General features: G+C 43.4%; 2 protein-coding genes across 2 annotated transcripts in view; both read right to left on the bottom strand.

Annotated features, from left to right (window-relative positions):
- Nucleotides 1-342: 342 nt before the first annotated feature.
- Nucleotides 343-7,603, bottom strand: ltv1 (LTV1 ribosome biogenesis factor). The gene is made up of 11 exons (XM_061084282.1): nucleotides 7,444-7,603; nucleotides 5,859-5,990; nucleotides 5,341-5,550; nucleotides 4,330-4,417; nucleotides 3,940-4,072; nucleotides 2,800-3,013; nucleotides 2,369-2,496; nucleotides 2,148-2,284; nucleotides 2,005-2,057; nucleotides 1,717-1,917; nucleotides 343-703 (listed from the first exon to the last, which is right to left on the bottom strand). The coding sequence occupies exons 1-11, from the start codon at nucleotides 7,444-7,446 to the stop codon at nucleotides 593-595; spliced, it is 1,410 nt and encodes a 469-aa protein (XP_060940265.1). The 5' UTR covers nucleotides 7,447-7,603; the 3' UTR covers nucleotides 343-592.
- Nucleotides 7,604-8,324: 721 nt separating this feature from the next.
- capn9 (calpain 9) overlaps nucleotides 8,325-12,614 on the bottom strand; it is a 14,492-nt gene continuing 10,202 nt past the window's right edge. Inside the window, exons 12-20 of the mRNA XM_061089241.1 lie at nucleotides 12,072-12,108; nucleotides 11,896-11,976; nucleotides 11,568-11,625; nucleotides 11,227-11,291; nucleotides 10,767-10,835; nucleotides 10,608-10,686; nucleotides 8,738-8,854; nucleotides 8,576-8,634; nucleotides 8,325-8,455 (exon numbers count right to left, since the gene is read on the bottom strand). Of these exons, the coding sequence (XP_060945224.1) occupies nucleotides 8,429-8,455; nucleotides 8,576-8,634; nucleotides 8,738-8,854; nucleotides 10,608-10,686; nucleotides 10,767-10,835; nucleotides 11,227-11,291; nucleotides 11,568-11,625; nucleotides 11,896-11,976; nucleotides 12,072-12,108 (592 nt within the window). The 3' untranslated portion in view covers nucleotides 8,325-8,428. The remainder of the gene's footprint in view (nucleotides 8,456-8,575; nucleotides 8,635-8,737; nucleotides 8,855-10,607; nucleotides 10,687-10,766; nucleotides 10,836-11,226; nucleotides 11,292-11,567; nucleotides 11,626-11,895; nucleotides 11,977-12,071; nucleotides 12,109-12,614) is intronic.

Below are 12,614 nucleotides of genomic sequence, written 5' to 3'. Positions count from 1 at the left end.
AGTGTTTCTACTGAACGACTGTCCCTGAACCTTCGTGGACGGACGGAACATGATCCAGATCAGAATCCAGGATTCCTCTCTTCTCTTTCTTTATTAACGTGAGAAAACGGTTTTTGCCCTTGTTGACTTCTCAGCTAATAAGTCATGGATGTTGATGTAAATACAGTAAAGGACTGATATGTTAAAATGTGGATCTATTGAATGTAAATGTGGTTTCATAAGGAGACTGTTGGCAGAGACACTGAGGGACAGGTTGTGACGAGAGCCAAGAAAGAAACCGGACAAACAGGATCAACCAAAAAAACAAAACTTATCTTTGTATCATAAGAACAAAACATGAGCTGGACACGAAGCGTTTTATTAATCCTGCTTTTCAAACAGTCACGTTTCACCTCAGCTGGTTTTTATATGAAGGTAAATTAACTTCATCTCGCGGTGATTTGAGAAAACTCCTCCACTCCAGTCGATAAATCCAGAGCCTCACAGCGCCCCCCCCTGTCCTGTTTGGGCGGGTGTTCGCCATCTTGTCCACTGATGACATCATCATCGACGGGTTAAGAGTCTGTGTGGGCGGAGCTCCGCCCGTCCGTGTCTAAAGCTTCAGGCCTTGAATGTTAGTCCTCAGGTTCAGCATCTGCTTCGTCTGTCGGAGCTTCTCTTCCTTGAACGCCACCGTGTTGGCTTTCTTCTCCGCTCGCCGCTCCTGAACAAACACACAACACACAGTTCAACACAACGTCCAGGTCACATGATATCACACGCAATATGATATATCATCCAGGGTACATGGGCTGCCACAGTATTAAGGTCCTGCTGATACACACACTATCAACCAATAGAGAAGAATGCACCCCCCCCCCCCACTGGGAACCGGAAACTTTCCTGAAACTTTTTATGGGAAGTTTAGCTCGGGAATTTTGAAAAAAAAAATACGCAAATTAAACGCTGAGCAATAAAAACATCATTCAAAACTCTATTTTAAAGATGTATGGAACGTTGAGTTTCAACCCTCCACTGTGCATTCTTCCATCACATGCACAGATAACTCCCAGCATGCTTCACTCTACAGCAGGGCTATTGAGGCCTGCTGTAGTGTGAAGGACTAGTCAGGTAAGTTTCCATGATATTACTGGGGAAAATATATTAGCATGCTGATTGAGGATTGTTCATCTGTTCATCTAGACTATTTCCATTCATTTATCCATCAATTGTAAAATATGTTTACAGACGATTCCAATTGTTTGGCTAACTATTTATATCTCTGGCATTGCATTAGTGTTTTTTTACAAACTTGTTTCTCATCTTATTCTACAGAACAATGCCACGTGCACTCTCTCATGTGTGGAGACATTTCACCTCATCCAATGTAGAAGGAAAGGCTGTGTACATTTGCAAATACTGTGCAAAGACCTATGTTAAGAATGACACAACGATGCAGAAGCATATAGTCAAGTGCCCAAAGTTTCCTCAGGGCTCAAATCAGCCTATGACAAAACAAAATGTTTATATTTATGTCTGTATATGACAAGGTAAATACAGTTAGTATAAATTACCAACAACATTCCCAGTTTATTCCCGTTAATTCCCGTTAATTCCCGTATATTCCCGTTAACTTTGAATATTCCCAGAACTTTGCCACCCTACATGGGATCAAACCAGGCCTCGGGTCCAGACGAGCAGGTCACACCTCGGACCAGTAGCTGCTCTGTCTCTCACCTTGCGCTCTTCCTTGATGCCTTGCTTCCTGGTCTTCCTCTCCTCCTTGCTCTCCTCTTTGCTCCGGGGCTGGGTGGAGACCCGGGGGAGGTCCGAGTCGTTGATCATGGTCATGCGCTCGGCCTGCTTGGCGGTCAGGCCTCTGGCCGGAAGGACGTCCAGAGGGATGCCCGTCTTGCTGGACACACGGATGGTCTTCGGCTGAGGACAGAAGGAAAACTGCACTCACCGCCTTGTGGTCGTTTAGTGAAATCACAGTGACCTTTGCCCTTTGAAGGGTTCTCATACCTTTGGTGGATCTTCGATGAGTTTGGGTCTGTTGTAGATGTTGGAGTACGTACCTGCAGAAGAACACAAACATCAGATCTTACTCCTCTCCACTAAAGAGCTTCTCAGACTTCAGAGCGTACAGCAAAGAAAATGAAACTCACTGATGATGGTTTCACAGTCCCATTTCTCCTCTGGAGCCTGGACAACGAAAGTCTCCATCTCCTCTTCCTCCTCTTCCTCTTCCTCCTCTCTCACGGCAGGAAGCTCCTTTGGACCCAAGTCATCAGGCCTCAGGAAGCTGAACCAGGACCAAGACACAGCTTCAGCACCAGGTTCAATTTCGTCAGAACAACCAGACGACAGAGAAACAAACGTCACTCACTCGTTCTGCTTCTGTTTGAAATAGTCTTTGATGACTTCCTCCAGTCGAGCGCTGTCCGGGTTGATGAAGCCCTCCAGCTCCGCGTTGTCCAGAGCTCCGATCTCGTCATCGTCAAACTGTTCGTAAAACTAAAACAACAAAATACAGATGATGGGTTTGAAATAGAAACAGACAAATAACAAAAAGAGAGACAGAGACTCTGGAGAACGTTCACACAATCGGGTCCAAACTTTCCCCAGAGTTCGTCTTTCACACATGAACATGTTGTCCTCCGATGGGACAACAACACTAATCTCCAGAGGTGAGGGGAGGGGGCGTGGCTAAGAGGCAGGATGGAACGTTTTAATTCTCATCACCAACTCTCCCACTCGGCCTTCCTGCAGCGGATCTCCAGGGGAAACTCTGGAGAAAGCCCGGAGGCTGGAGCTCACCTTCTCGAAGCGGTCGTCCAGGAGGGAGAGCTGCTCGTTCCTCCTCATCACAGACGAGGTCATGGAGTACTCCGTGAAGCGACTCTTCGTCTCCTCGTCCATGAACAGAAACTCTCGCCCGGCGCCGTCGCCCGAAAATCCTCCTTCAGAGTCACAGTCTCCGTCCTCGTCCGTGTCCTCCCACTCGTCTTCATCGTCTTCATCCTTGTCCCCTCTGTCACAGGTCGCACACAAACAGGAAATCAACATTAGGGCCGATACTAACAGAAACTTTCATGATCAATAAATAAAGCAGTTGTTATATTTTTGAAAACAGATTTGTCTGTTCAATCCTATAAAATCATTGGTTATATTTTGCCACAGAGCGAGAAAATGTCTTCAAAAGTTATTATTATCATTGCAAAACTTTGCTGAGTAGGTTTTAAAATTCACTAAAAGACTAATATGTGGTTAACTTGCATTACGTTGATGTACATTTATGATTTGTCCTCAAAAAAGAAAATTAAACAATTAACTGGAATAATATTCAGAATTTAATTTCTATGTATTCATGTAGAAAATGAAACTGTTCAGAACATTACTGTTACTAACTCTGTTACTGTATATACTTTATTCTATTTTATTTTATTTCTTATATATTGTTGTTTTTCATATTGTTGTTTTATGCTCAGTGCACCAATGACACCAAGGCAATTTCCTGTATGTGCAAACCTATCTGGCAAATAAAAGAATTCTGATTCTGATTTATAGTGAAAACAAATCAGATAACTCATTAAAAACAACTCGAGTGTCTCAGCAGAGCTCAGACCTGCACCCAGGTCCAACAGTCTCAGAGAGATCCAGATGTTTATTTGGATCTGCACCAGATCACACTCATGAATATCAGACCTCTATGAATTATTCACTGAGAAAACATCCACATCTCTCAATGTTAAAGAAACTGAAGTGAGATCTCCTGGATCTGTCTCCTGATCCGGAGCCAAACCTAAATTCAATCGTCTGGTTCCTCGGCTCGTGGCCTCCAAAAACATTTCATGGCATCGGATCTGTAGTTTGAATCTGATCCGACTCACAAACCAACAAATACAAGGAAAACACAACCTCCTTCCACGCAGGTCACAATATATTAAGATTTCTCACTTTGCGTCCACTGCTGCGCTGGCTGTGTTTGCTTTGGCCATGAAGTCATCGTCCAGGATGTTGTCGGGGTCCTCGTAGTCGAAGTCTTCGTCCAGAGCCGCCACGATGTCGGGGTCCATGTCCAGACGAGGTCCTGAAGGAGCAACGAGGGAAACAGGATGTGACATCACACAGAGGCCGGAGGTCAAACTGAACCTGGAGCTTGGTGGAGCGGAGCCAGGCTTGTTGTCTGATCCGATGGTTTCTGAGGACATGAGGATTTTGTCCTCTGGTTTACAAACAGCAGATCTCAGGCTTCATCCACACAAGGACGGGTTCTAACTGTGTCAGAGTGTTGTGGTTCTGGATCAGTCTCTCACTGGTGTGGACACGCCCCCTCTCCTCTCCTACCTGAGATGGGAGCAGCTTTGTTGAGGAGTCCGACCTCCTCCTCGAACTCGGAGGCGAACACAGACGACGGCAGGTGGATGCTGGCGGCCTGAAAAACAAAAATCACTTCAGAGACCGTTTTCAAATCATTAACAATAAAATACATGAGAGAGAAATCAGTGACCAGCTGCACTGAAGAACTCAAGACATGTATTATTTTGCTTCTTAATCATAGACAGAAAAACATGCAAGACAAAATGTTTCATAAATTACCACTTGATGGCGCCACCCACTAAAGAAACTGTCCCCTGTCTCCACTTTCAGAACAACCACAGAAGAAACACACAAATTATGTCCTGCAAAGCATAGATATATATATATATATATAAGGCTAGATGTCTCAGTCAACGGAGTCGAACGTCCGCACATGGCGGCCATCTTGCTACAGTCAGCTCGCTCGCCCACAACATTGTGTTGTAGTGGTGCGTTCTTTTTAAATAACCATAACTTGCTCAATTTTCAACCGATTTTTAAACGATCTTGTTTGTTATAAACGTCAGAGACGCAGTCATGACACTGCATATGAATGAATAATCAAGTTATTTTCTAAAAAATTGAATAATTTATGCAGTGTCATAACTACATCTCTGACTTTTATAACAAACCAAACCGTTTAAAAATTGGTTGAAAATTGAGTAAGTTATGGTTATTTACCACTACAACACAATGTTATGTGTGAGCGAGATGCCTGTGGCAAGATGGCCGCCATGTGCAGACGTTTGACTCCGTTGGCCGGCAAAACGGACGAGACATCTAGTCTTTATATATATATCTATGCTGCAAAGTGTCAGCTCACATATCCTGGGTATCGCTGGGAGTGGAGTCATGTGACGGATAACAACCAATCAGGAAGAGGACCTGGGCCTCATCATGTACATCACGTTTTTGTCGAGTAGTTCTGACTGCAGGCGTAACCGTAGCAACAGGGATGAGCGTTAAAACGTAGTGGAGTGGATGCAGCTTTAAACTCACAGGAAGTGCCTTGTCCGTGTCACCCTCCTCCTCCTCCATCTCCTCCTCTTCATCATGGAGGGGCACAGGACGTCTGTTGGAGTGGGGGGGGTTGGTCACCACCAGCTCAGTAGGGCCCACCGCCTCCTTCAGGTGCTGCAGGTAATTGTAGTTGTCGTCATAGAAAACACCAAAATCCCTCTGCTCCTCACGCCTCTTCTCCGCCTCCGCCTGGACAACGTAAAAAAAGAAAAGAAGGAATTTCAAGTTCATTAAACTAATTCAGGAACCAACAGGTTTATCTTTCTGACTTTTACTAAATGGGTCACATGAGGGTTTAAGAACCGGAGGTCAATCCTCATGTCACGTCTACACGGGACATTTATAAAAACCAGGACAACTCTTCTCATCGTTGGCTCAGATTTGTTTCTCGGCTCTTCTCAGTTACGAGAAGGAAACGATGAGGTGATCATTAATTAAACCAGTCGTCCCGCTCGTTTCCTGTCGCTGGAGAAACAGACGGCGTGGTCGGGCTGTACCGTGGCGGCGGGCAGGAGGACGTGCTGCGGCGCCGTCTCATCAGCGGCCAGCGGATCCCTCTGGCTCCTGTGGACGAGGTGAAAGGTCACCGCCTTCTTCTTCTCGATGAACGACTTCTTCTTTCGATGAGGCTGCGGGAGACACAACACAACACAGAGGTTAGGACACACACTCGCTGAGGATAACACAACAGTGAGGACTGGGGGTTGAGCTCCGGGGCAGATCCTCATTCCGCTGGCTGAGCTGCCCTTGAGCAAGGCAGCGACCTGGGGTTTCTCCAGTGGAGCTGAGATATGGAGCTCGAGTCTTCAACCCGGTGTAGATGTGATCACTTGGGACTGTTAGAGCAGGGGTTTTCAACGGGGGTACGCGGCCCCCTGGTGGTCCGCGACAGCATTGCAGGGGGTCCGCAAAATTCGCTTTGATATTTCAACACATTTCCAGATTACTCTAAAATAAGAAAAATATGTCTAAAATAATATAAAGGTGCTGGTGATCATGAGGTTAAACTTAAGTAGGCCTCAATTGTTTGTGTGATATTGTATGATTATCATTTGTGACATATTCTGCATTACTTTGTCGTCTTCTCTCTTCAGTTGTAGCCCCAGTTTGTGATGATTATTATTGATCAACGTTACTTTAACCTTCTCTCAACATGTCAGCTACATGTCTGCACATTTAAGTCATGAACGTTATATATTGATGTAAATATGGTTCTGAGATGCAGTACAACTACAAACTGCATTTTAATTTTGTTTCCAATTCTTAAGCACTGAAAATCAACCGTTTTTGTTGTTTTTTACACAGATTTTTCTAGATTTGTTTGAGGTTTTTAAATAAAACCAACATGGAAAACCAAATGTTAAAGCTCCCTTCTATCCACATGCACTCACACACACACACGTCGGCACATCAGTGGACCGCGGATCACTCTCTAGTCAGAATGGTCCCTGGGACAGAACCAGTGGAAGACCCCTGTGTTAGAGGCTCGTCCTGTCCTGTCCTCATGTGTCTCCAGAGACATGAAGGTAGACAACCTGTGGACACCTGGACGAACCCACAGCAGCAAGAGGAATCTGTCCCCAAGCTGCTTCCGTTGTTTTGCATTCGGCTCTGACGCTGTTTACCCTGGAGACTCCACACGTGGTTCGTGGACTCGAACCCGTCACCCCCCCCCCCCCCAAAAAAAGTTAAGAAGTTTATCGAGTCGAGTTTTAAAACCACAAACTTCACAGCACGTTGTTTACATCGGATAAACAGGGAGGACGTTAGCTAGCAGCGATAAGCTAGCAGCGTTGGCTAACAGTAGGGTTAGCTAGCAGCGTTAGTCAGCTAGCAGGGTTGGCTAGCAGGGTTAGCTGACAGTAGGGTTAGCTAACCGTGTTGGCTAGCTAGGTAAGTTAGCAGCGTTGGCTAGCAGGGTTAGTTAGCCGTGTTAGCTAGCAGCAGCATTAGCTAACAGTAGGGTTAGTTAGCAGTGTTAGCTAGCATTAGCTAACAGTAGGGTTAGTTAGCCGTGTTAGCTAGCAGCGTTAGCTAACAGTAGGGTTAGCTAGCAGCGTTAGCTCTGTGCATGTCGCTCACCATGTTGGATCAGTGGATCGGAACCAGTTCCCTGAAGAGTCTCTCAGGTCCAGCAGCTGATCCGCAGGTCACCGAGCAGGAGAGCGTTTCACCCCCGGACCCGTTCAGATGGTTTCACCCACCACGATGCTCATGGTGCGGCCATGACAGGGAGGAGCCATGCCGGAGAAACAACAGGGGTGGTTAGAACTATGCTAATGAGCTAACACGAGCACAAACTGATATTTATGTGTATGGATATTTCCATGATTAACAGGTTATCTACAACAGATTAATGTGTCGCATAGTGATGATATAATTCATGTCACACGCCTGTATTCCCTCCATTGGTTTAGTCCAAACCGACCTTTTCTTGAATTAACTTTATTAGCAAACAGCGCAGTGAACAGACAAACATACAGAACATTAATGTGCTCATTCATTATTATCCAGAGAAAGTGTATTCCGATTTATACTTTTCTTATTATTTGTGATTTATTTAATTATTAAAAATTTAACCATAAATTGTATATCTTATTTATTTAACCAGGACGGTCCCATGGAACAGATATGTTGTAAGTGAGGATCGCCCCCTGGTGGCTGGCTGCAGTATGAATAATAAACCTCATCCTCCTCCATGTTAGCAGATGGGACTTGGACCAAATAAAACAAAATTAGTTTGGTTTGCTTATTCGATAATATAAAACTGGACTGTGATGTCACGGCTGAGACTGACTCCTGATTGGTCGAGTGCATCACTTTGTCCAGTGGGTGGAGGTGAAGACATGTCGTCCATCTTTATTTACAGGCAATGTATTATACAGGTGGATTAAAAACAGACAAACACTTCTTTGTCTTTGATTTTGAGACAACATTTTTATTCAAAATTTATTTCCATTAAATTTAGAGGAGAAAAAAACAAATATTTTCCAAAAGCAAAAGTCAGCAACAACCATTTAAAATGGTTTTGTTCTTCCTGTGGCTCGTGTTTGGTCCCAGCTTCTCCTCAGACGTTCATCGACAACATCAGGAACTGTGTTATTAAATCACAAAAGAACTGGGTTAAAATGGAGTCGCACAACATCACAACATTATAATCTGAAACCAACTCTCTCATATGCAGATCATCAACATGACGTCGAAGTTGTTTTACCTGCATCATGTTCATCTTCACACGGCCCCTCTTGAATTTGTCCACAGCCTGGAAAACTCCTGTTTCAGAGAGATTCAGTCAGTGAAAGACATTTTACCACAAATCGTTCTGAGCTGACTGTAAACTCAGAGGTCGTATTTAAATGTGTTGTTTCCAACGTACTGAACATGTTCTCCAGGCGCACGATGCAGGTGAGGTAGTCGTCGAAGTCAATGTCGAACTTGTCGTCAGCAAACCTCAAGCCGATCAGCTGCAGGAGCTGGTTGTTCAGATGCATACCTTCAAACCAAAGACACAAAGACTCAAAGACTCAAAGATGCAAGATTTAGGCCCAAACCATGTTGAGTCTATTATTTTCTTTATTATTATTTTCATTAGACGTAACCATTCTGCTGCTGCTAAATTATAATAAAATAATTAAACTGAATAATCAAACTGCTTCACAACAAACATGTGAAACAAACATATTGACACTGGAAATCAAATATATTCAAAAACACATTTGAATATATTCGATTGGATGTTCTTCTTAAATTAAATATATTGAATTAGTCAATTTATTCATATCTTCAATAAATGTCTATATGAGAAAACCTACATGTATAAAGAACAGCTGTCTATTAGGTGAAGGAATTCAAACACAAACTCTTGTAAGAAATGTCAAACGTTTTGTGGTGAGAAACATAAAGTGCGTCTCTGTTTCTGTGAGGACGAGTTCTCAGTGGAACATAGAGTTCTCTGGTTCTCAGTGGAACACAGAGTTCTCTGGTTCTATGAGGACGAGTTCTCAGTGGACGAGTTCTCAGTGGAACACAGAGTTCTCTGGTTCTCAGTGGAACATAGAGATCTCTGGTTCTATGAGGACGAGTTCTCAGTGGACGAGTTCTCAGTGGAACATAGACATCTCTGGTTCTCAGAGGAACATAGAGTTCTCTGTTTCTCAGTGGAACATAGAGTTCTCTGGTTCTCAGTGGAACACAGAGTTCTCTGTTTCTGTGCGGACGAGTTCAAAGTGGATGAGTTCTCAGAGGAACATAGAGTTCTCTGGTTCTGTGAGGACGAGTTCTCAGAGGAACACAGAGTTCTCTGGTTCTCAGTGGAACACAGAGTTCTCTGGTTCTCAGTGGAACACAGAGTTCTCTGGTTCTCAGTGGAACACAGAGTTCTCTGGTTCTCAGTGGAACACAGAGTTCTCTGGTTCTCAGTGGAACACAGAGTTCTCTGGTTCTCAGTGGAACACAGAGTTCTCTGGTTCTCAGTGGAACACAGAGTTCTCTGGTTCTCAATGGAACATAGAGTTCTCTGGTTCTCAGTGGAACACAGAGTTCTCTGGTTCTCAGAGGAACACAGAGTTCTCTGGTTCTCAGTGGAACACAGAGTTCTCTGGTTCTCAGTGGAACACAGAGTTCTCTGGTTCTCAGTGGAACATAGAGTTCTCTGGTTCTCAGTGGAACACAGAGTTCTCTGGTTCTGTGAGGACGAGTTCTCAGTGGAACATAGAGTTCTCTGGTTCTCAGTGGAACACAGAGTTCTCTGGTTCTCAGAGGAACATTGAGTTCTCTGGTTCTCAGTGGAACACAGAGTTCTCTGGTTCTCAGTGGAACATAGAGTTCTCTGGTTCTTAGAGGAACACAGAGTTCTCTGGTTCTCAGAGGAACACAGAGTTCTCTGGTTCTCAGTGGAACACAGAGTTCTCTGGTTCTCAGTGGAACACAGAGTTCTCTGGTTCTCAGTGGAACACAGAGTTCTCTGGTTCTCAGTGGAACATAAAGTTCTCTGGTTCTATGAGGACGAGTTCTCAGAGGAACATAGAGTTCTCTGGTTCTCAGTGGAACATAGAGTTCTCTGGTTCTCAGTGGAACATAAAGTTCTCTGGTTCTATGAGGACGAGTTCTCAGTGGAACACAGAGTTCTCTGGTTCTCAGTGGAACATAAAGTTCTCTGGTTCTATGAGGACGAGTTCTCAGTGGAACACAGAGTTCTCTGGTTCTCAGTGGAACACAGAGTTCTCTGGTTCTCAGTGGCCTCTCACCTGCAGCTTTGAGCGCGATGCGGAGCTCGTACGACGACATCTTCCCCGAGCGGTCGGTGTCGAACGACAAGAAGAGCATCTGCAACGACAACACAGGTTCAACCTCACACTCCAACACCTCCAGTCACTTCTCTTTTTATTGCATTAATGAACACGTACAATCCACTTCTTCATCTTTTCCCAGAAGACCTTGAACTCCTGGAACTCCAGTTTGCCGGTGTTGTCGACCTGTTTTACTGCGTTAAGAAAAAAACACTCGAGAAGCAACGCGGTCATTTCACTGTAAAAACTGTGAAGCTGCTTCAACTTGAACACAAACGTTCCACTGATGCTTTAACTCAACATCATGCTTCTTTTACATGAAGTGAAATGTTTAACACAAAAATAGATTTTAAGACAAAATTGACTTTTAAATAACAGCAACCTATCCATGTTAAGTCCAGGAGAAAAGATTTGTTAATTCTGGATGATGTTTTAAAATGAAATTCTTCGGAATCTCCATCCAACTTCGTGTTGGTGCTAGAACATCTGGATCTCTTACATTTAAAACATAAACATGAAATTTAAAAGTGTCCCAGTTTATTGAGTTAATATTGTGGTCAGTAGTTTTGCAGGATACGTCCATCAGGTTGATGATACTGTGGCAGGTGCTGAGACTCAGGCCGTCGAATTTAATCTCTTTTCCTGAAAACAAAGGTTTGAAACAGAAAATTATACTTCAACTAAATAACAGTCAAAGACAGAAGTTATTTAGTCAAACCAACAAATACAATTATGAAACATGTTTAAGAGTAGAATAGAATACAGATTATGTAAAGCTGCTACTTAATTATTTTCGACAATTGGAAATAATCACATGTATAATTCCATTAATTAAAAACATACTGAGCATTCATACAGTAGATGTCCACGCAGAATCAATACGGACCTATAATAAAAACAAACTTTGAATTTACTTACGTCTGCTGAGAACTCCGTTGAGCATCTGCTGCAGCTCGTTCACAGAGATCGCCTCGTCCTGTTAATAAACCACTCTGACTTATTATTGTGTGAATATCATAAGTATATGATGCCTCAAGTAAAAAGCTCCAAGGTTCACGTTCACATTTTCCTTCAAGGTGAAAACAATACTTAGTTTGTAGGAAGTTATTCAATTCAATATTAAAGCTGGATTCACACGTTTCTGGCCACTAGGGGGCAGAATAAAACCAGGTGAAACACCTCCAATCATTTTATAAAGTACAATATTATCAAGCAGTTGTCTCCAGGGGGGGGGGGGGGCTCTTACGTCACCGGCCAGCTGCTCGAACAGCCTCCTCAGGCCTTTCTCCTCGTCGGACTCGTCCTCTGGGTCGCTGGGCATGGGCGGCTGGAGGAGAGAACACAGGGTCGGTACAGGAGAACCGGGTCGGTACAGGAGAACCGACGGTGGATCGACTGGCTGATCGTGAACCGGATACTTACATCTGGCAGGTCGGCGTCCACGTTGCTCCCCATCTCCCTGAGCAGCGGAGCCACAAGGGAGAAAACCCAGTGAGCAGAGATGTTTTTGATTTGAAATCGTTTTAATAATTATGCACACATTAACCTGTTCTTTATTTTTTTGTCATTAAAGTTTTTTTTAATTTATTCATGTATATAAAAACATACAATAAAACTCAAAAAACAATATTTATAACAGCATCAACAGACAGTATACCCATCATACAACCATATATACAAAGGCCTCCTGCAAATCGATATTTTCTTCTTTTTTTTTTTTTTTTTCTTGAAACTAACCTGTTCTTTATTAACGATTTAGCAGAGTTACGGTCCTGAAGTTTCTTTGTTTTTCTTCTATGAAAAGGTTTATTTATTCTAATTCTCTTTGGCTTCTTAATAGTTTTGTCTTTTGATGCTAAGAAGTAAATAAACCAAGGAACTTAACTCTTTGACACGGTTTTACCATCGAGTATTTTATTCTATTTTAATTTGAATTATTTCACCCAATTCCATATGTTTTTTTAA

The sequence above is a fragment of the Limanda limanda genome, chromosome 2, assembly GCF_963576545.1.
Source record: "Limanda limanda chromosome 2, fLimLim1.1, whole genome shotgun sequence".
Lineage (NCBI taxonomy): Eukaryota > Metazoa > Chordata > Actinopteri > Pleuronectiformes > Pleuronectidae > Limanda > Limanda limanda.
Note: the sequence above shows the minus strand (reverse complement) of the source record. Positions and strands in the feature narration are given on the sequence as shown.